Source organism: Oncorhynchus mykiss, chromosome 16, assembly GCF_013265735.2.
Source record: "Oncorhynchus mykiss isolate Arlee chromosome 16, USDA_OmykA_1.1, whole genome shotgun sequence".
Classification (NCBI taxonomy): Eukaryota; Metazoa; Chordata; class Actinopteri; order Salmoniformes; family Salmonidae; genus Oncorhynchus; species Oncorhynchus mykiss.
Window position 1 is genome coordinate 59,980,715 of NC_048580.1, and position 23,325 is coordinate 60,004,039.

Genomic DNA, 23,325 nt, shown 5'->3' on the forward strand with positions numbered 1-23,325 from the left:
AAGATGGTCAATGTGTGCAGAAGTCAGCTCAGGGTGATCGAGTTGAAAATGTAGATCAGGGATCCTCAACTTGCTTAAATTCTTCCAGAGATTTGAGAATGGGATGGAGATTCACCTTCCAGCAGGACAATGACCCTAAGCATACTGCTAAAGAAACACTCGAGTGGTTTAAGGGGAAACATTTAAATGTCTTGGAATGGCCTAGTCAAAGCCCAGACCTCAATCCAATTGATAATCCGTGGTATGACTTAAAGGTTGCTGTACACCAGCAGAACCCATCCAACTTGAAGGAGCTGGAGCAGTTTTACCTTGAGGAATGAGCAAAAATCCCAGTGGCTAGATTTGCCAAGCTTATAGAGACATTCCCCAAGAGACTTGCAGCTGTAATTGCTGCAAAATGTGGGATGAACAGTTATGCACGCTCAAGTTTTCATTTTTTTTTATTATTTCTTGTTTGTTTCATTATAAAAAATATTTTGCATCTTCAAAGTTGTAGGCATGTTGTGTAAATCAAATGATACAACCCCCCCCCCCCCAAAAAAAATAAAATAAATAAATGTTAATTTCAGGTTGTAAGGTAACAATAGGAAAAATGCCAAGGGGGTGAATACTTTCACAAGCCACTGTATCTGTAAGGTCTCTCAACTAAGTAATGAATTTCAAGCACAGATTGAACTGCAAAGACCAGGGAGGTTGCAAAGAAGGGCACCGATTGGTAGATGTGGAAAAAATAAAAAATACAAATAATAATAAAAGCAGTCCCTGAATATCCCTTTGAGCATGGTGAACTTATTAGACTTTAGATGGTGTATCAGTACACCCAGTCACTACAAAGATACTGGCGTCCTTCCTGACAGTTGCCGGAGAGGAAGGAAACCACTCGGGGATTTCACCATGAAGCCAATTGTGATTTTAAAACAGTTACAGCTTGGTTGTGATATGATAAAACTGAGGATGGATCAACAACATTGTTGTTACATCTCTAATCTAAATGACAGACTGAAAAGAAGGAAGCCTGTACAGAATACAAATATTCCAAAACATGCATCTTGTTTGAAACAAGACAAAAAACTGAGGCAAATAAATTATATATTTTTGTCCTCAATACAAAGCGTCGTGTTTAGTGCAAATCCAACACAACACATCACTGAGTACCACTCTTCATATTTAAAGCATGTTGGTGGCTGCATCATGTTATGGGTATGCTTATTATTGGCAACGAATAGGGAGTTTCTTAGGATAAAAATAAACCGAATACAGCTATAAGCACAGGCAAAATCCTAGAGTTTAACCTGGTTCAGTGTGCTTTCCAACAGACATGGGGAGACTAATTCACTTTTCAGCAGGACAATAACCTAAAACACAAGGCCAAATCTACACTGGAGTTGCTTCCCCAGACAACATTGAATGGTCTACTGAGTGGCCTACTTACACTTTGGCAGAAATAGGTTTGAAAATCTATAGCAAGACTTGAAAATGACTGTCTAGCAATGATCAACAATCAACTTGACAGGGCTTGAATTATTTATTTTTTATAATAATGGGCACATATTGTACAATCCAGGTGTGCAAAGCTCTTAGAGACTTATTCAAAAAGACTCACACCTTTAATTACCACCAAAGGTGCTTTTACAAATTATTGACTCGGGTGTGAATATTTATGAGATATTTCCTTATTTCATTTTAAATAAATTTGCTAAAATCTCTAAAAACATGTTTTCACTTGGTGGACCAAATAAATTAAATTTGGCCAGCGGCCACCAGTTTGGGAACCCTGATGTTGATGGATGTTTGATCACTAAGTAGCCAACCAGTTAGTCAGTCAAAGCCTATTTTATACTTGTCGATAACATGCGTCCTTTGTCCTGATCTTCCCCACGTTCTGATTGTGCCCATATTTTCAGAAATATGTCTATCCATGGTATTAAAATGTTTCTCATATCGGTCCACTGTGTCCGCATTGTGACCAAATTATTTGACAGCTATTCTTTCAAAATAATATTTTATTTTAAGACACATATTGATGCCATAAATCAATGGTGCTACCCGTCAATGCTTTTAAAAGGCAGGATGATAATGATCACATTGCAGATTTTAATCGTCTATACCTGTTTGAAAATGTGGGCACAATCAGAATGTGGACAAGATCAGGACAAAGGATGCAAGTTAGAACCAGGTATAGACTTATTATGGGCTTATTAGCAGCAGACTGGTAATGAACAGATGGAATTTCTACACCAAAGGTTGGAGCGACGTCAGGAGGGACAGGGACTGTCAGTCAACCAAACCAACATGGGATTCCATAATATACGTAATAATACATGCCCTTTAGCAGACGCTTCTATCCAAAGCGACTTAGTCATGCATGCACCATGTGCCATGCACCATGTGCCATGCTCTACCAACTGAGCTACAGAGGACCACAGCTAGAACCAACCACATAAATCTGGAGAAAGCTGCTTCACGGCATTTATATTATTATAAAAATGTATAAGCAATTATAATGACCTATTAAACAGGGTTTTTATTACAGTGTTAACAAAAGAAGACGTGACATTTTCACTGTTCATTAAAATCCACTTTAATTCCAATATGACACAACATCAACAAATAAACATGCAAGACTTTTCTATCCCTACATCATGTTATACAAATAATGATTCTGTAGTTACAAAATATATATAAATATGTAGGGTCATTATGTACAGAACATTTACATTACTACATCCATAACTTAAATAACATGTATTTTACTGTTATATACATTTAACAGGTATTATTATTGTTATTATTGTTATTATTATATTTCATTATTATTAATCTAGTAGTGGTATTCTAACTCTGAAAAACAAAGCTTGTTGCGGGAGAACACGGGACCATATGAGACGCTGCTGTGCCTGAATGGTCAAGGAGCAGAGGCTAGAGCTGTCCTTGGTAAGCATGGATGGAGCGAGGGCAGGAGGCTATGTAAAACACACAGCACAGGGTTAGGTTCAACAGGCTACTTATACAGGGTGATAACATGGCTGGCTAGCCAACGATACTGTACATTCAGCAGCTCTTGGTTTCCACTGAGGTAAAAGACAACACTGTACAGAATCTAGCACACATTTCCCACAATCACGCAGCCAGTTGACTTGGTTTGGAGGGCTGCAGTGTGTGCCAGGCAGTTTTTGGTTCTCCTTAGTAATTGATGGACTGATTATAAGTCATTGGTGGATCACTGGTATGAGAGGTCCACTCAGGTGGTTTTCCAAGGTCCAGTAAGGTACATAAAATACGTGAGCACTTCGGCCCGTAGAGCTCTTGTTGGTGTGTGCCATTACTTCTTTTAACTGAGTCATTTGGGAGCATTCATTAAACTTTACAGACATGGTGAATTTATCCCCTGTCTGTTTCAAGATGGAAAACAATGCTAAATAGTTGCTAAATTCCATCATGAATTGCAACTATTTGCAGTATTATTTTATGCCTTGTTGACGTACTGAATATTATGCATGCATGAATCCAATTTCTATAAATGTTTTAACTGGTTTGAAAAAACAGCTAGTAGTTTTACTATGGCAGTACATTTTATGAATAAGTCCAGTATTTCTTGGATGTATCTCTAGATGTATCTCTCACATGCGCACGCGCACGCACAGTTTATAATTTGCTGTAACCTTTCTTGTTGTATATAATAAACAGTTAACAATACAAATGTGATGCTCGTGCCAATCGTTAGTCACCATTGTAAACATTGCAGTTGTGTAAGAAGCCGGTCCATTGCAGGCTTCCTGTTCTGATTAGATCATACTGTGTAGGTGTACACAAACAACACTCCCCCCCCCCCCCCCCCCCCCCCGCGCACAGAGCCAGTTGTATAATTTACACACATCAAATATATATGTCTCTCTCTCTCTCTGACACATACACATACACTCTTTCACATACTCTCTCTCTCACTTAATTTTTCTCTGTCTCCCTCCCACTCCCTTTCTCTCTCTTTTTCCCTTCCACTCTCTATGAGATGGTGCAGTTCTTGCTCTTCCTCCTCTGGCGCATTTGTAGCTGTCCGTGCAGCTGCCCGTGGTTTCCTCCATGTAGGGGTCCATGTATGGGTCCATGGTGGCCCCCCATCCCTCCCACTCCTGTAGGGCTGTATCTGTGGCGCAGCTCCTCATTGTTGAGGTAGCGTAGCTGGATAGGTCTGGGGATGGGCTCACCCAGGAAGTACCCCTCATCTTCTTCAGACTCAGAGGACGAGGAGCAGCTGGAGCACCAGGGGTCTGCCCCCTCCCCGTACCCCTCTCCACCACAGTATGGACCCCCCAGGCCCAGTGGCTGAATCCCCCCACCCCCCACTGCATTGTGCAGGGTGAGATCTGAGGTGGTGCGAGGGCAGGGTCTATAAGGCTGTTGTCTGTAACCACCCATGCCCCCAACCCCAAACAGGTCCCGGGCGGTGCGGCCGGCGGGGAAACGGTCGTAGTCCTCCTGAATGCGACGGTGTGGTGGTTCCATCATGTGATTTGCCCGGTCGGCCGCCAGGTGGAGGGCGTTGTCAGAGCGTGAGCGTCGAGAGCGCCGGTGGTGGCGACCGCTGTTGCGGTGGTTGCCGTTTCCATCATTACCGTTGCCGCGGTGTTTCCGTCGCCGTGGTTGCGTTGGTAGTTGTTGTTGCCGTATGGGCTCTGGCTCATTGGGCCGACGACGAGGTGTCCTCTCAATCATGGGGGGCATGCGGAGGTTGCCACTACTCCCCATCAGGGCCACACGACCTTTACCCTCAAAGGCCAGAGGCTGGGGGGCGTCCCAGTACCCCAGGGGGTACCCCACCTGCACGGGCGCATTCAGGTTCCTGTACAGCCGAGAGGAGGTCAGGGACTCAGAGCTGCGGAATTGGACAGGGGAACCCAGTGTCCCCATGTTGCTCTTCTCAGACACATTCATCCCAGAATCCTTACTAAGGTCTGGCATGGAGAACCTGGACAGGTGCTCCTGACGCTTATTGACTCCATCCAGAGAGTTACCTGGGAAAGATTCACAGACAGGTTATTGATACTTTATTACCTGATTGGGAGCATAAATCATTAGCCATATTATCATATTCGATCATATCTACGGTCTATCTTCTAAACTCAGGTGAGAGGGCACAGCACCTGTAGCGTTGGACAGGGCCAGAGACTCCATGGATCCTCGAGGGGTTTGTTCCAGAGGGGTGAGGGGCTCTGTGAAGCTAATGCCGTTGCTCATGGCGTTCCTGGTCAGGGGGGGCCTGCTGTCTCTCTGGAAGCCATGCATGCTGATGCTCCTCTTGTCTGAGAAGCCCTGGCCTTGGCTGGACACCTCGTTAAAACTCATCTGGGTTCTCAGCTTGGGTGGCCGGAACTCGTCCTGGCTGTGGTGGATCCAGTTGTCCTGGAAGGATTGGCCCCTCAATGCCGCCATGGGCGTCCTCTTGGTGTTGCCCTGCTCTTTAACCCAGGACTCAGGCCTCTTCCCTGGGTTGCCAGAGCTCTGGGTTGGGGGGTGGAGTTTGGGGCTGGGGCTGTAGCCCTGCCTGGGGTTACACGGGCCCAGGAGCAGGGGCGTGGGGGTTGGAGAGGGGTCCCGCGGGGAGCCCTCATAGGCTGCCTCGTATGCTGGGGGGTAAGGTTCGTCCCGGCTCATCCACACCTGGTTGAGACTAGGGGTGCGGCTTGGGGTGCGACTGGGGGTTCGGCTGGGTGTCTGGATGGAGCCAAGGCTCAGACGGTCCATATGGATAGACAGGGGGTCCACCTCGACAGACAGACGGTCAGGCATGGGCGCTGGCTGGCGACGCTCCTTCTCGGTATTTCGGTGATCCTGTTTTATGATCTTGGTGCTGTGGCGGGACTCACGGGAGCGGGCACTCTGGAAGGCCGAGTCCGAGGAGTCAGATTCATCTGGGTCCTGATTGATGGAATTGATTACATAATTGAAATACATAGAAAACACACATACAGGTGTCACCAGAACATTCAGTTAAATGCTGGTTGTTCACCTGTCCGGCGCTGCAGGAGCGTGAGCAGTAGATCTGTCCCTGTTTGGGCAGAAAGGGGCGCCCCAGGAGGGAGCGCTTACAGCGGGCACAGCAGAAACACTCCTCTGTGGCATGCCAGTGCTGCCCGTCATATGTCATTTGGCCCTGGTCAATGCCTGGAGAGAGGATCACATCCTGGCATTAGAATTAGAAATGATGCTTACTACTAATAAGGTGTCAGTTTGGGGATATCACAAACTGATTCTTAATGATCACAGACAATTGGAGGCTTGATCTTGTCTTTGGATGAAAGAACACTGGCATAGGCATATGGTATATCAGCAGCATTACCGTCAGTCTAACTGACTGGCTGAAACACATCATCTATAGTGAGAGACTGTAACTTTCCTCAGTAATGAGCTGAGCCAAGCACACAGTCTCTGAAGAGCCTGCTCAGAGCCTCAGCTAATCTGTAAAACATGAGCCTACAAAATATTTGTATGATATTTCCTGGAAGAAATTAAATACAGCACAAACGCTGCGTTTTATTTCCCAGAAGGTTGATATTGTGATTTTATCCAAAACTGGGATTATGCGGTCTGTATAATAACTAAATAAATAACTAAATAAATATACATTTATCTCAGATTTTATGACTATTGGCACTTAACGATCACAGGTTATTTGAATGGCTCCATTAGGTTGTCGTCACAGGTAAAACATGTCAATAATGAAATGAGTTGAGACATGGAGAAATGGAGGTAGAGACACAGAGAGCGACAAAGGGAGACTGATGGCGTGTGGGAACAACACAGTCATAGAGACTTGAAACAGGGGGCAAGATAAATGTAAAAAGAGACACTAACCACGTTTCCATCCCAAATTTTAAAGTCATGCAGTTTATTAGGCTACCGATGAAATAAGTTATAATGAACTTCACAGAGTGGTGAAAGTGCACAGTGATCTTAATGCTCCTTTCAATACATTTCGATGGTGTTATTCTGGCGTGATGATGACTGATGCTTGACAGCTATCTGACAAATAAAAATAGAGTTGAAAATGTGATGGAAACACATTGAACTTTAGATTTCTTTTCGGCACACGAAAAAGTTAATTTTGTGTGGACTATGTCAACACACACTGATTGTTATCCACACTGGAAACAACACTGGTGGGAAAATGTGCATGTTTTCTTTGAGGATTTTACAATATTCGCATGAAAATCTGTCGCCAATTGGATGGAAACCACGCTACAGAGAGCGAGAAAGGGATAAAAATAGGTCAAGGGAATAAGAAATGGTAAAAAGAAAAGCAGGGATGGATATAATGTCAACAAGAGAGATGGAGGAAGATGGACAGCAATGAAGAGAGAAGCAGTTACAGAGGTGAAGACGGACGTACAAGTAGAGGATGCAGGCGCGTTTTGAAGAATATACAATCATTGCATGATTTATTAATTGAACATACGAACTGACAATAACAAAGAAAGAGAGTTGTAAATACACTGATTGAAGTGACAGCAATACGTGATCATAGCTGTCACCTGGATTCATCTGGTCAGTCTATGTCTTGGAAAGAGCAGGTGTTCCTAATGTTTTGTACACTCAATGTATGTATACATCATGTTCAGGAAACGTCTAGAACCATGTACCTATGTGTTCACCGCAGGCGTCACAGTACTCTGCGTAGAGGGACTCAAAGCAGTTGCAACAGTGTGGGTGTCCATCCTTCATGATGTAGCGCTGGCCGCCCAGCGGAGCCTCACACTCATAGCAGCAGAAGTGTTTCATGTGCCAATGCCTGCCCTCCGCCTCCGTACACTCATCAGCAAAGATAATCTAAAGCAAAGCAAAGAGAAAGAAAGAGAGAGAGAGAGAGAGAGAGACCATTCATCACAACAATCAGCAAACCTGATAGCATCTTCTAAAGAAAATAGATCCAAAATCATCAGCAAAAATAATTCAAGATAATATGCAGGTAAGACAGAGAACAGACTGTCAAACCATAGACCACTAGAGAGGGTGAGAGATACACACCAAGCGGAGACAGATTCTTACCAAGTGAATATCACACATATCTTAGAATTAGCTGAAATAAGACTTAGTCAAACCCAGCAAGACTTCCTCAGATAACTGAGATGTGGAAGGTGACACCCCTCAACACTCCATACCCCTTAAACCCCATCTCCCGCTGAGCTCCAGCCGACCCCCCACCACCCCAGCCCTCTGAGCCCAGGCGTGCTTACCTCATCACAGGCACAGCAGCGGGGTTTGAGCCTCTCGGCATGGTGCCGGCCGCAGTAGATCTTCCCTTCTTGGTGGAAGTAGATGAGGTCCACCAGGAGCTCCTCACACATGCAGCACACGAAGCAGTGAGGGTGCCACACCAGGCCGTGGCCTGCCCGCGATGCAAACACCACAATGTCCCGTCCATTTATCTGGCCCCCACACTGAGAGAGAGAGAGAGAGAGAGAGAGAGAGAGAGAGAGAGAGAGAGAGAGAGAGAGAGAGAGAGAGAGAGAGAGAGAAAATAAATGTACAGAGGGGGAAAGAAGAAGGAGGGGTAGAGAGAAGGAGGAGGAAGAGAGAAGGCGGGGGGAGAGAAAAAGAGTGGGAAGGAAGGAGGAGGGGGGAGAAGGAGGTGGAGAGAGAAGGAGGGGAGATTGAAGGAGGAGGGAGAGAAGGGAGAAAAATGCCAGTTACGATATGAATAATCCAATGTTTCTAAATGTGAAGTGCATGATCTTATCACTGAAGGGCTTTTATGGCTAATCCTGCTGATTAGACATCAAACCAAAAACAATGGCAAAGAAAGCATCTCATTTAGACATGAACAGATCTGAGTAGAAAACTGAATTTATTTTCAAATAGAAATTAGATTTGCTGTAGCACATATTTTATCCCATTTGCACCATCCCCTAGTGGTGCCCTCTATGTTTCTGCTCTTTGTGCTGTAGGTTTTCTGTCATGTTTGTTTTGTGTCAGCAGTGAGTACCTGTTCACAGATGGCCCCACTGATGGACAAGGGGAAGGGGCGGACATTGCCTCTTCCCAGGTTGTCCCTCTTTCTCTGGTTACTGAAGAGCTTGAGCTCCCTCTTCTCCTCGTCGTCCAGTGTGTTGCAGTATCGGACCTGACGACCAAACCAAAACACTCTTTCGTCACCCATATCAAAAACATTAGACATCCCTTCATAAATGTGCCGAAGGTCACTAGACACAGGGAATCAGGTAAACTAGTGTCACCTCGTTGTCGTGCGGGGGCAGCTGGTGAATCAGCTGTTTGATGCGGTGCTTCTCTCCTGGGCTGTTCACATACGGCACCCTGTCCTCAGGTAGAGAACCGTAGTACTGATGCACCTGACAGGGACACAAACCACAACACTCTGGCTTTAGTCTCACAAAACGCTAAGGGTCTTAGTTCAGCATGGTGACAATGATAGCATCTTCTACAGCCTTGGTACATGTTTGTTTTTGCACTCAACAATTGTTGGTTTTTTGTAATGACAGGATTGATAGAGTGGCTAGTCTGATCCTTCCTGAAGTATGCCATGTGCCTACCTATCATTACAAACGTTACCCTCTCTGTAAATTGAATGGTAAAATGTCTGTCGATTAAAAACAAAAGTTAAAAAACCCTCCCAGATGAACCTGAAAGCAGCAGTTTTTAATGAATAGATGATGGGCTTTATATTCTGCTGTGTTGGTTATTGTTCTGTCCTCCATCATCCTTGGCCTTGAGAACAACGGCTGGAACTAGAAGTGTCTGGAACAAAGGCTCTTGTGGCTCTGCAGCAGACACAGCCTTGGAGAGCAATGTTCTCTTTAATTGCAGACAGTGTTTTGTAGAGTCCCGATTGTAGGCTCTTATTCTACTTAGCTTTATTAGTCCATATATGATGGAAATGTGTCTTCTGCTTTTTATCCAACAAATACGTTCCTTACTCTAGGGAACATGGAAGGGAGGGAGGGAGCATGGCAGCATTGCATCACAGGTCCCACTTGTGCAGCACTTTACCGTGGAGACAAGCAGGAATTATTACTTCAACCTCAGACATCAATGCCAGCAAACCTCCAGCTGCCAGCTCACTCCCACTAGATTTTTGCCCTGGTCTACAGTAGGATTTGAACCGCCAACCTTCCAGTTGCTGGCCCACCCTCAAAGCTAGTGATGGGAAAATAGAAAAGTATCTATGATTTCTGAATGCCTGTAGGCTACAATCAAAGTAATTATAGGCATTCAGGAAAACTTGCTGAGCTGAAGTCACATGATAGAAAGGAGGGAAAATGCTTCAGGTAATTATTCTTCAAGAACACAACAATCTTATGGTACAATTAAAGTTTTGTCACACCTCAATGATTTGCAACATAATCCTTGACACATACAGAGCAGATTTAAACTAAAATCATTGTGTGGCTCACACCTAACATTGCACAAAATAAATTAGGGCCTTCCAATCCACTAGAAAACAGCCATCTAGTCAACAGCAGACGCTAAACTTAGTTGTAGGTCACAATCATCCAGCAGGCTTGATTGCCTTCATCTCCTGTAGGTTCAGAGAAAGGCCACAGCCTCCCTCAGAATCCTGTCAAGATGGCTAACTGGAGAAAATAACTATCATCAGCCCTGCCTGTCATCTATTAACAGAGCTCCTGAAGGGAGGGAGGAAGGGAGGGTGGGGAAAGGAAAGAAGGAAGGGAGGGCAGGAGGGAGGGCGGGTCGGCGGAAGGGGAAGGGAGGATGGAAGGATGGGAGAGAGGGAGGGAGCGATGGAGGAAGGGGTGGTGGGAGGAAGGGAGCATGGCAGCATCGCATCACAGGTCCCACTGTGCAGCACTTTACAGTGGAGACAAGCAGGAATTATTACTTCAGCCTGAGAACAAACAAAGGACTAACTTCTCCCTCATCTGGACAGCTCCCGTCAACGGAAAGAAGTAATCATTTTTATGTCTGTGCTGTTTTCTCTCTGTGGTGAAAGTTTATGTTTCAATTTGTTCCAATTTGAGGGGTTAGGAATGACAATCCTGATAGAATAAAACATAGCAATCCAACAAACAGTAAACAATTCTAGAATATATAATACACACCATCATTACACCACTGAAACCAAAAGAGGCACCATCATTTCATTACTTTCATGTCGTTCAGATGATGCAGTCCACAGATTATCCATCAGGTCATCTTCATGGTTTGGTCACGGTTGTCATTAGGTTGGGCTCTGACCACTCTGCTCATGTCGTGTCACCTCAACAGTGACAGTTGAGTAATTTCTTCACATTTGCACTTCCATGAAATGTTTGACAGCTAATTTGTTATTTTCTCTCTCTCTCTCTCTCTCTCTCTCTCTCTCTCTCTCTCTCTCTCTCTCTCTCTCTCTCTCTCTCTCTCTCTCTCTCTCTCTCTCTCTCTCTCTCTCTCTCTCTCTCTCTCTCTCTCTCTCTCTCTCTCTCTCTCTCTCTCTCTCTCTCTCTCTCTCTCTCTCTCTCTCTCTCTCTCTCTCTCTCTCTCTCTCTCTCTCTCTCTCTCTCTCTCTCTCTCTCTCTCTCTCTCTCTCTGAATTCAGGACACCATAGAGGGAGTTTTAAAGCAATTAACCATCAGTTCTGCTGCTTGTTTATCAATCAATGATTCCACCCCTCTCAGATAACTAGGAAAATTAAGAAGGGGAAAAGAAGAAGGGGAAAAGAGGGGTACAAAGTGGATGGTGTACCTGCTCAGGGCTGAGACCAGGGGGCGCCCAGGCGTATTCCTCCAGTGCGCAGCCTGAGTCGTCGTCAGAGGTAGAGTTCCCCTGGAAGTCATACATCAACTTAGTGACACTCTTCTCCATCTCCAGAGACATGGCCCTCACCACATGCTCCTCACTGGGACACTTAGAGTAGACACAGGTCTTACTTTAGCAGAGCAGAGAGAGAGAAGGAGAAGGGGGAGAGAAAGACAGAGCGCGAGGGAGGGAGGGAGGGAGGGAGGGAGGGAGGGAGGGAGGGAGGGAGGGAGGGAAAACAAAGAGAGATATAGAGGGGAGAGAGAGAGAAAGATAGAGAAAGAGAAAGTAATTAGTATTCTACACTACAGGCTGCGGTTTCAGATTTCCCAGGGCCATACATCAGGGCTATGGCAGACATATGAAAGCATTTTCACCAATTTGTTATAACCAATTATGCATAAATATTGTACAGAGTCATACACACAAACACACACACTGGCTCAGACTTTAATAAAACTGTCAAATGCACAAAATGTTTGTGCCATTATAGTTTTCAAAACGAATATACAGTCCAAACACAGAAATCTAACACAACAAACCTAAGTTATGTGACCATTTATCAGATATGGCTGAGCTCCTAAGACAGTGTTGATCATAATTCAGAATATGAATTAGGATGAGCAGAGATCAATGCAGAGGCGATAGAGATAGAGAGAGGGAGAGAGTGAGAGTGAGAGGATGGAGGGTCTCTGGCTGGATAGTGGAACAGCTGGACACATTACTAATACATGACTGATTAGGAGGAGACGGTATCTGCTGCAGATCGCTACCTGCTGTCACCAGAAACATGGCACGAAAGCAATTAATTTAGGGAGAAAATGGGACATTTTATAGCATGAATGGATGGTGGGTGATAGGGGTAAAGGCCATGGCAAGGTGCCCCTACAGTAAGTTGGTCCATATGAGAAACAAGATGGGTTTACTGTAGCTAATCCACTTCCAATAAAATCAGTCCCACCACATGACACGTCACGGATCAGGCTCAAACAGGATCTGCCCACCATTAATCCAAAACAACATTCCCTCACCACAACACAGACACCCTGTGGAACGTCCATTACTTGGAATCTAACAGATAGCTACAACAACTTTTCAGAGCTTCTTACACAACACACAAAGCCACATGAGATAACTAAAGCCATGAAAGCACAAGGACATAACTAATCTCCCTCACTGTGCTTTGAGGAGTGAGCCAGTGAGTCAGACTGCATGAGGTAGTGTGGTGTGTTGTTTATCTCGCTCTAAGATGGACGCTGCTGATTCCTCTAGGGTTCTAGGTAAAGCTGGTGCTGATGTAGCTGCTAGCTCTTGGCCTGGCCCGTTCAGGCAGACAGTGCATCAGTTACATCACAACTGTATGGAGTAGAGAGAGTGAGGGAGAGAAGGCCTCATGGGAGACCTGGAGAGTGTGTGTGTGAGTTCGATGTAACACACTCTCACTATGCCGAGTGGTTTGTCATCACGCACTCCTCTAATCTGCCCCGGCAACAAATTAAGGGGGTGGAGGAATTTGGAGGGAGGGAAGGAGGGAGGCAGGCAGGCAGGCAAATTTGATCTTTCACTTTTTTTCTCACTGGTTTGTGTTCAGTTCTGCGTTCTATAGAGAGAAAAAAACAAAGGCTTGTCTATCAGTCACAGCCAATCAGAGATAACATGCATTATGTGCCATTAGTTCACTGATAATGAATATGAGCACGTAGCCAATATGAGTGACACATCATCTGCATCGCATGAATGACAGCTTTGGCCAGGAGCATCATTATTACCACTCTTGTTACATACTGTAAAGTTCAAGGAGGTTCAGTCAATAATCACCATGACATTTAGTTTTGCCATGGCTTAAAGAAAAAGTTTATCAGACAAATATCAAGAGAGGATGAATGCTGCCACATCTCATTGTCTGTAGAAGAAGGTAATCACTCAATTTAAATGAAAGGGTGGTAGTATGCTTTCTACTGCATACAAAACTCCAAACGACTTCATCTTCAGAGAGAGAGAGAATTAGAAATAGAGATGCTGTAAATGGAGAGAGATTGATAGGTATAGATTTTGGCTCTTTAATCTATAGCAAAGAACAAGCAGCAAAAACATATACATGATCAAATACAAATCTTAGAATCAACTATTAAAGACTACCAGAACCCACTGTATTCTCCAATTACATTGAATGAACTACATGACAAAATACAAACCTTCCAACCCAAGAAGGTCTGTGGGGTTGACGGTAACCTAAATGAAATGATAAAATATACAGACCACAAATTCCAATTGGCTATACTTAAACTCTTTAACATCATCCTCAGCTCTGGCATCTTCCCCAATATTTGGAACCAAGGACCGATCACCCCAAATCACAAAAGTGGAGACACATTTGACAGCAATAACTACCGTGGGATATGTTCAACAGTAACCCTGGGAAAATCCTCTGCATTATCATTAACATCGTACATTTCCTAAGCGAAAACAATGTACTTAGCAAATGTCAAATTGGCTTTTTACCAAATTACCATACAATAGACCAGGTATTCACCCTGCACACTGTAATTGACAAACAAACAAACCAAAACAAAAGCATATCATGCTATGTTGATTTCAAAAAAGCTTTCGACTCAGTTAGGCATGAGGGTCTGCTATACAAATTGATGGAAAGTGGTGTTGGGGGAAAAACATACGACATTATAAAATCCATGTACACAAACAACAAGTGTGCGGTTAAAATTGGCAAAAAAACACACACATTTCTTTCTACTGGGCCGGGGGGTGAGACAGGGATGCAGCTTAAGCCCCACCCTCTTCAACATATATATCAACGAATTGGCGAGGGCACTAGAACAGTCTGCAGCACCCGGCCTCACCCTACTAGAATCTGAAGTCAAATGTCTACTGTTTGCTGATGATCTGGTGCTTCTGTCATCAACCTAGGAGGGCCTACAGCAGCACCTTCTGCACAGATTCTGTCAGACTTGGGCCCTGACAGTAAATCTCAGTAAGACAAAAATAGTATTCCAAAAAAGGTCCAGTTACCAGGACCACAAATTCCATCTAGACACCATTGCCCTAGAGCCCATAAAAAACTATACATACCTCGGCCTAAACATCAGCGCCACTGGTAACTTCCACAAAGCTGTGAACGATCTGAGAGATATGGCAAGAAGGGCCTTCTATGCCATCAAAAGGAACATAAAATTTGACATACCAATTAGGATCTGGCAAAAAATGCTTGAATTAGTTATAGACTCCATTACCCTTTATGGTTGTGAGGTCTTGGATCCGCTCACCAACCAAGAATTTACAAAACGGGACGAACACCAAATTGAGTCTGCATGCAGAATTCTAAAAAAATATCCTCTGTGTACAACATAAAACACCAAATAATGCATGCAGACATATTGGAAATAATACCTGACATATTGGAAAGAATTTACAAAAAAACTGCAAACTAGAACGCTATTTGACCCTGAACAGAGAGTACACATGGGCAAAATACCTGACCACTGTGACTGACTCAGAATGAAGGAAATATTTGACTATGTACAGACTCAGCCTTGCTACTGAGAAAGGCAGACGAAGGCAGACCTAGCTCTCAAGAGGACAGGCTATATGCACACTGTCCACAAAATGAGGTGGAAACTGAGCCGCACTTACTAACCTCCTGCCAAATGTATGACCATATTAGAGACACATATTTCCCTCAGATTACACAGACCTACGAAGCATTAAAAAAATGTAATTTTGATGAAATCCCATATCTATTGGGTGAAATACCACAGTGTGCAATCACAGCAGCAATATGTGTGACCTGTTGCCACAAGAAAATAGCAACCAGTGAAGAACAAACATCATTGTAAATACAATCTATATATATATATATATATTTATTTATTTTCCCTTTTGTACTTTAACTATTTGCACATTATTACAACACTGTATATATACGTAATAAGACGTTTGAAATGTTTATTTTGTGAGTGTAATTGTTACTGTAAATTTGTTATTGTTTATCTATTTCACTTGCTTTAGCAATGTAAAGGTATGTTTCCCATGCCAATAAAGCCCCTTAAATTGAAATTGAATTGATTTGAGATTGATAGAGAGAGAGAGAGAGAGAGAGAGAGAGAGAGAGAGAGAGAGAGAGAGAGAGAGAGAGAGAGAGAGAGAGAGAGAGAGAGAGAGAGAGAGAGAGAGAGAGAGAGAGAGAGAGAGAGAGAGAGAGAGAGAGAGAGATAGTGATTATAACGGTCTCTGTGTGAGTGTGCATGAGAGAAAGAAGGAGAGCGTGAGGGAGGAAGGAAGGAAGGAAGGAAGGAAGGAAGGAAGGAAGGAAGGAAGGAAGGAAGGAGTAAGAGAGAAAGAGCCTCTTCTTTATGTAAAAACGAACATGAGAAGAAGTGCTCGTCTGAAGCACTGAACACCTAACCAAGGGTCCATTACTTCTTCACTGACAGTTCTCCACCAATCATATGCCACTGTTGTGCTTTTCCCATGTCACACTACCGTTATAATAAAACACATGACATGTTTCTCTTAAATATCACATTTACATATGTATTCAGATCCTTTACTTAGTACTTTGATGAAGCACCTTTGGCAGCGATTATCGCATTGAGTCTTCATGGGTATGACGCTACAAGCTTGGCACATCTGTATTTGGGGAGTTTCTCCCATTCTTCTCTGCAGATCCTCTCAAGCTCTGTCATGTTGGATGGGAAGCGTTGCTGTACAGCTATTTTCAGGTTTCTCCAGAGATGTTCGATTGAGTTCAAGTCCAGGCTCTGGCTGGGCCACTCAAAACATTCAGAGACTTGTTCCCAAAGCCACTCCTGTGCTGTATTTGCTGTGTGCTTAGGGTCGTTGTCTTGTTGGAAGGTGAACCTTTGCCCCAGTCTGAGGTCCTGAGTACTCTGGAGCAGGTTTTCATCAAGGATCTCTCTGTACTATTCTCTGTTCATCTTTCCCCTGATAATGACTAGTCTCCCAGTCCCTGCCGCTGAAAAACATCCCCAGAGCATGATACTGCCACCACCATGCTTCACCATAGGGATGGTGCCTCGTTTCCTTCAGGCGTGATGTTTGGCATTTAGGCCAAAAAGTTCAATCTTGGTTTCATCAGACCAGAGAATCTTGTTTCTCATGGCCTGAGAGTCTTTACGTGCATTTTGGCAAACACCAAGCGGGCTGTCATGTGCCTTTTACTGAGGAGTAGACTCCAATCAAGTTGTAGAAACATCTCAAGGATGATCAATGAAAACATGGTGCACCTGTCACGTTCACTGTCTTCAAACTCCCTGTCATAAATGAGCCAAGGTGCAGCGTGCATGTAATTCCACATCTTTAATAAAAGTGAAACCTTCACAAAAAAACAGGTAAACAGAAACTGAACTTGACGCAACCGTGTCGCACACAAACACACACAGAAAATAAATAATAATAACATTAGGTGGCAAAAAGGCTGCCGACCGGACTGGGGACCGTCGCTGCAGGCTCCGGACCGCACTGGGGACCGTCGCTGGAGGCTCCGGTCCGGACTGGTGAACGTCGCTGGAGGCTTCGGTCCGGACTGGGGACCGTCGCTGCAGGCTGCGGACCAGACTGGGGACCGTCATTGGAGGCTCCGGTCCGGACTGGGGAATGTCGCTGGAGGCTCCGGTCCGGACTGGGGACCGTCGCTGCAGGCTGCGGACCGGACTGGGGACCGTCGCTGCAGGCTGCGGACCAGACTGGGGACCGCCGTTGGAGGCTCCGGTCCGGACTGGGGAATGTCGCTGGAGGCTCCGGTCCGGACTGGGGACCGTCGCTGCAGGCTGCGGACCGGACTGGGGACCGTCGTTGGAGGCTCCGTACTGGGGACCTTCGCTGGAGGCTCCGGACTGGGGTCCGTCGCTGGAGGCTCCGTACCCTGGATTTTTACTGCAGGCTCCGGCCATGGATCATCACTGGAGGCTTCGTGCCATGGATTATTACTGGAGGCTCCGGGCCATGGATTATCACTGGAGGCTTCGTGCCATGGATTATCACTGGAGGCTCCGGCCATGGATTATCACTGGAGGCTTCGTGCCATGGATCATCACTACAGGCTCTGGGCCATGGATTATCACTGGAGGCTTCGTGCCATGGATCATCACTACAAGCTCCGGCCCATGGATCATCACTGGAGGCTTTGTGCTATGGATTATCATTGGAGGCTCCGGGCCATGGATTATGACTGGAGGCTTTGTGCCATGGATCATCACTACAGGCTCCGGGCCATGGATCATCACTGGAGGCTTCGTGCCCTGGATATATCACTGGAGGCTTCGTACGTGGATCCGGAACAGGTCTCACCGGACTGAGGATACGTACTGGAAGCCTGGTGCGTGGAGCTGCCACAGAGCTTACCAGGCTTGGGAGACATACTGGAGGCCTGGTACGTGGAACCGGAACAGGTCTCACCGGACTGGGGAGATGCACTGGAAGCCTGGTGCGTGGAGCAGGCACCGGATACACTGGGCCGTGGAGGCGCACTGGAGGTCTCGAGCGTAGAGCTGGCACAACCCGTCCTGGCTGGATGCCCACTTCCGCCCGGGAAATGCGGGGGCACTGGCACAGAGCGCACCGGCATGTGAATGCTCACTGGAGACACTGTGCGCATCACCGCATAACACGGTGCCTGACCGGTCACATGATCCTCACGGTAAGCACGGGGAGTTGGCTCAGGTCTAAACCCTGACTACGCCAATCTCCCTGTGTGCCCCCCCCAATTTTTTTTTGGAGCTGCCTCTCGGGCTTCTGTTGTTGATCTAACTTCGCTGCCTCCGCCTGCTTCCATGACAGGGTCTTGTCCCCTGCCATAATCTCCTCCCCGGTCCATCTCGTCCTCCAAGTTGGTGCACGCTGCTGGGTCTTTTAATGGTGGGTGATTCTGTCACGTTCACTGTCTTCAAACTCCCTGTCATAAATGAGCCAAGGCGCAGCGTGCATGTAATTCCACATCTTTAATAAAAGTGAAACCTTCACAAAAAAACAGGTAAACAGAAACCGAATGTGACGCAACCGTGTCGCACACAAACACTCACAGAAAATAAATAATTACCCACAACATTAGGTGGTAAAAAGGCTGCCTAAGCATTATTCCCAATCAGAGACAACGATAGACAGATGCCTCTGATTGGGAACCCCACTCAGCCAAAAATGAAGAAATAGAAAACATAGAATGTCCACCCAAATCACACCCTGACCTAACCAAATAGAGAAATAGAACGGCTCTCTAAGGTCAAGGCATGACAGCACCTGAGCTCAATTTTGAGTCTCACAGCAATGGGTCTGTTTTTGCTTCATCATTATAGGGTATAAATGAATTTAATCCACTTTAGAATAAGGCTGTAGCATAAGAAAAAGTCTGAATACTTTCATAATGCACTGTATCTATACTATACACATCCTTCATCTGTGAAGGTTATGAGCAAAAAAAACTCTGTAATGATCATCTCTAAACACTGATCAGTATCTCTTTTCTCATCTCATGTTCAACAATGAGAAACAAAATGGTGATTGATTCTATTTGCAGCCACAAAAATATCAGCAGTTGCATAACTTGCCCACATAGTCCATTATTGTCCTAGAATGGGAGAAACTTCTTGTTTTTTCTTGTTATTTTCATATATAAAAGCAACTCAAAATATATAATAGCAAAAACTATCAAAGAGTATACAAACATTACAAACAGTCTGGGGGACATCAGCTATTCACTGTCCCAACATCGGGAAACAAAGGGAAACTCAGCCGCGAGCTTCCAAGTGACGCGAGCCTACCAGACGAGTTAAATGTCTTTTATGCTTGCTTCGAGGCAAGCAACACAGAAGCATGCATGAGAGCACCAGCTGTTCTGGACGACTGTGTGATCACGCTGTCAGTAGCAGATGTGAGCAAGACCTTTAAACAGGTCAAAATCCACAAGCCACGGGCCAGACAGATTACTAGGACGTGTACTCAGATCATGCGCAAAGCAACTGGCAAGTGTCTTTACAGACATTTTCAACCTCTCCCTGAGAATAATACCTACAAGTTTCAAGCAGACCACCATAGTCCCTGTGCCCAAGAAAGCGAAGGTAACCTGCCTAAATGACTACCACCCTGTAGCACTCACGTCATTAGCCATGAAGTGATTTGAAAGGCTGGTCATGGCTCACATCAACACCATCATCCCGGAAACCCTAGACCCACTCCAATTCGCATACTGCCCCAACAGATCCACAGATGACGCAATCTCAATCACACTCTCCACTCTGCCCTTTCCCACATGGACAAAAGGAACACCCATGTGAGAATGGTGTTCATTGACACAGCTCAGCGTTCAACACCATAGTGCCCAAATAGCTCAAACCTAAGCAAGGACACTGGGACTAAACACCCCCCTCTGCAACTGGATTCTGGACTTCCTGACGGGCCTCCCCCAGGTGGTAAGGGTAGGCAACATCACATCTGTCACGCTGATACTCAACACGGGGGCACCTCCGGGGTTGGTGCTCGGTCCCCTCCTGTAATCCCTGTTCACCCACGACTGCACAGCCAAGCATAACTCCAATACCATCATTAAGTTTGCTGACGCCACAACAGTTGTAGGCTTGATCACCGACAACGATGAGTCAGCCTATGGGGTCCCAGGACAAAAAGCTCTCCCTCAACGTGAGCAAGACAAAGAAGCTGAACGTGGACTACAGGAAAAGGAGGGCCAAACATGCCCCCAATCACATCTACAGGGCTGTAGTGGAGCATGTCGAGAGTTTCAAGTTCCTTGGTGTCCACATCACCAACAAACTATCATGGTCCAAACACACCAAGACAATCGTGAAAAGGGCACGACAACACCTTTTCCCCCTCAGGAGACTAAAAAGATTTGGAATGGGTACCCAGATCCTCAAAAAGTTCTACAGCTTTACCATTGAGAGCATCCTGATCAGTTGCATCACCGCCTGGTATGGCAACTGCTTGGCATCCAATTGTAAGGAGCTACTGAGGGTAGTGTGTACGTCCCAGTACATCACATCACCATGCTTCCTGCCGTCTATTATTCAGACCCCTCCATTTTTTCCACATTTTGTTTTATGAAAAAAAAAAACTAATCTACACACAATACCCCAAATGATAAAGCGAAAACAGGTTTTTAGAAATTTGGGCATCCTGTTTCCAATGATCATCCTTGAGATGTTTCCACAACTTGATTGGAGTCCACCTGTTCTTGATTGGAGTCCACCTGGTAAATTACATTTATTGGGCATGATTTGGAAATGCACACACACCTGTCTAAATAAGGTACAGTACATGTCAGAGCAAAAACCAAAGGGTGCCAAAACATTTCTGCAGCATTGATGGTCCCCGAGAAACACAGTGGCCTCCATCATTCTTAAATGGAAGAAGTTTGGAACCACCAAGACTCTTCCTAGAGTTCGTTGCCCGGCCAAACTGAGCAATCGGGAGAGAAGTGCCTTGGTCAGGGAGGTGACCAAGAACCTGATAGATCTCCAGAGTTCCACTGTGGAGATGAGAGAACTTTCCAGAAGGACAACCATCTCTTCAGCACTCCACCAATCAGGCCTTTATGGTTGAGTGGCCAGACGGAAGCCACTTCTCAATAAAAGGCACATGACAGTCCGCTTGGAGTTTGGTCTGATCTGGTCTGATGAAACCAAGATTGAACTCTTTTGCCTGAATGCCAAGAATCACCTCTGGAGAAAACATGGCACCATCTTCTGTATACCACCCCTACAATGTCACAACACAACTGATTGGCTCAAACACATTAAGAAGGAAAGAAATTCCACAAATTAACCTTTAACAAGGCACACCTGTTAATTGAAATGCATTCCAGGTGACTATTTCATGATGCTGGTTGAGAGAATGCCAAGAGTATGCTGTCATCAAGGCAAAAGGTGGCTACTTTGAAGAATCTAAAATATAAAATATATTTTGATTTGTTTAACACTTGTTTGGTTACTACATGATTCCATATGTGTTATTTGTTATTTAATAGTTTTGATGTATTCACTACTATTCTACAATGTAGGAAATAGTAATGTAAAGAAAAACTCTTGAATGAGTAGGTGTGTCCAAACCTTTGACTGGTACTGTATATACTGTATTTAATTTCCCTGACACCTTCACAGTTCACATTTCATTTATGGCAGAGAGGCTTGTTGAGCGAGCAGGGACAGAGCTGGATGCGGGATGTAGCATCCTAAAGCCAGTGTCACATGAATACTGACTATAACAGACTGAGAATGCTGGACCTAGCAGCCTAACTGTTGAGACCAGGATGGACTGGGCTCTTCAGGGAGCTGTGTGACCTGTACAGTACTGTCTGGCTGGATTAAACACACAGCCTCTAGGTATGTCTGGGTGACAGATATAAAGACACTTCTCTCTCCCCAGCTCTACTGACAGCACTTCATCACTCACAGCTATAGGGGAACTTCAATGGTTCTGCTCATCCAATGAAATATTGAAGAAAGAATATATGTGAAGCCACTAAGCTATAAACTTTACTAGATGAGAGGGTACATGTGCGTGTGTGTGTGTGTGTGTGTGTGCTTGAATTGGTTCCTCATGTACGAGTGATTTAAATCCCCTCTAGGACTGGTGTGTCCTTCCTTTGCAATACTGTAAAACATCAAACACTTTTATAATATGCCCTTGGGCCATTGGGAAAGTTGTGGCAGACAAATGTATAAATTATCAAAGTGCTTAAAGGTCAATTATTGAAAAATTGAAAATCCGGATTCATTGAGTAAGTCTGCTAGTGTATAATAGAGGAATAATCAGAGTTGGGGGAAATACTGTAAATGTAGAATTTATGTTGAAAAGTGCTCTTCTCTAATGACATAACTCAGCAGTGTATGGATTAAACCTTCATAAATATTAATTTGGCTGATAAGGCCCACTTTCAATGGTAACTGAGAAGGCCATTTTCTATTGTGTGTAGAGTGGATTGGTTTATTGGTTCTATCCCATTTAGACAATTTATTTGTCTAAACTACCCAACAAAAATATATGAACTAAAGAATATGTTAATCTGCTGTGGGACAACAGACAGATGCTACCTAACACCATCCCACTCACTTACTTCCTGTATCACTGCCTGGTATGGCAACTGCACCGCCCTCAAACACAAGGGTCTACAGAGGGTGGTGCAGAGGGCCTAATACGTCACTGGGGGAATGCTCTTTGCCTTCCAGAACATTTACCAACCAGCTTTCAGTCTCACGTCAGAATTAGACATTCATCCATGTTTCAAAATGTCAAGTTTCGAAGTTGTTCCAAATGGGACATTTCGAAGGGTTAATGGTTAAGTTTAGGTATTAACTCTGGATTTTGAAGGTTAGGGTTAAGTTCAGGCATTAACTCCAAATTCTTAGAGTTAGGGTTAAGTTTAGGCATGTACTCTGAATGGTTAACCTTTTCACACTTATCAGCAAACTGGTGTGATCATTCTACAGTGGTCCCTGCAGCATATGCTCAAACTGGTGTGATTAGAACGTTTATTTAGAACGTCCAGTTTCGATTGATGCAAGTCAGCATTTGAGCTAACATTTTGCGCAAAC

The 23,325-nt window shown here is 44.8% G+C and overlaps 1 protein-coding gene across 2 annotated transcripts in view; it reads right to left on the bottom strand.

Moving 5' to 3' along the window:
• Positions 1 to 2,565: 2,565 nt before the first annotated feature.
• Positions 2,566 to 23,325, bottom strand: part of LOC110491132 (prickle-like protein 2) — a 66,230-nt gene continuing 45,470 nt past the window's right edge. Inside the window, exons 2-9 of one of the 2 annotated variants that reach the window (XM_036947459.1) lie at positions 11,696 to 11,875; positions 9,231 to 9,344; positions 8,981 to 9,118; positions 8,232 to 8,435; positions 7,638 to 7,824; positions 6,008 to 6,162; positions 5,142 to 5,916; positions 2,566 to 5,012 (exon numbers count right to left, since the gene is read on the bottom strand). In XM_036947459.1, the coding sequence (XP_036803354.1) occupies positions 4,003 to 5,012; positions 5,142 to 5,916; positions 6,008 to 6,162; positions 7,638 to 7,824; positions 8,232 to 8,435; positions 8,981 to 9,118; positions 9,231 to 9,344; positions 11,696 to 11,827 (2,715 nt within the window). In that variant the 5' untranslated portion in view covers positions 11,828 to 11,875 and the 3' untranslated portion in view covers positions 2,566 to 4,002. Of the gene's footprint in view, positions 5,013 to 5,141; positions 5,917 to 6,007; positions 6,163 to 7,637; positions 7,825 to 8,231; positions 8,436 to 8,980; positions 9,119 to 9,230; positions 9,345 to 11,695; positions 11,880 to 23,325 lie in introns of both variants that reach the window. The other variant, XM_036947457.1, reaches the window with a different exon arrangement.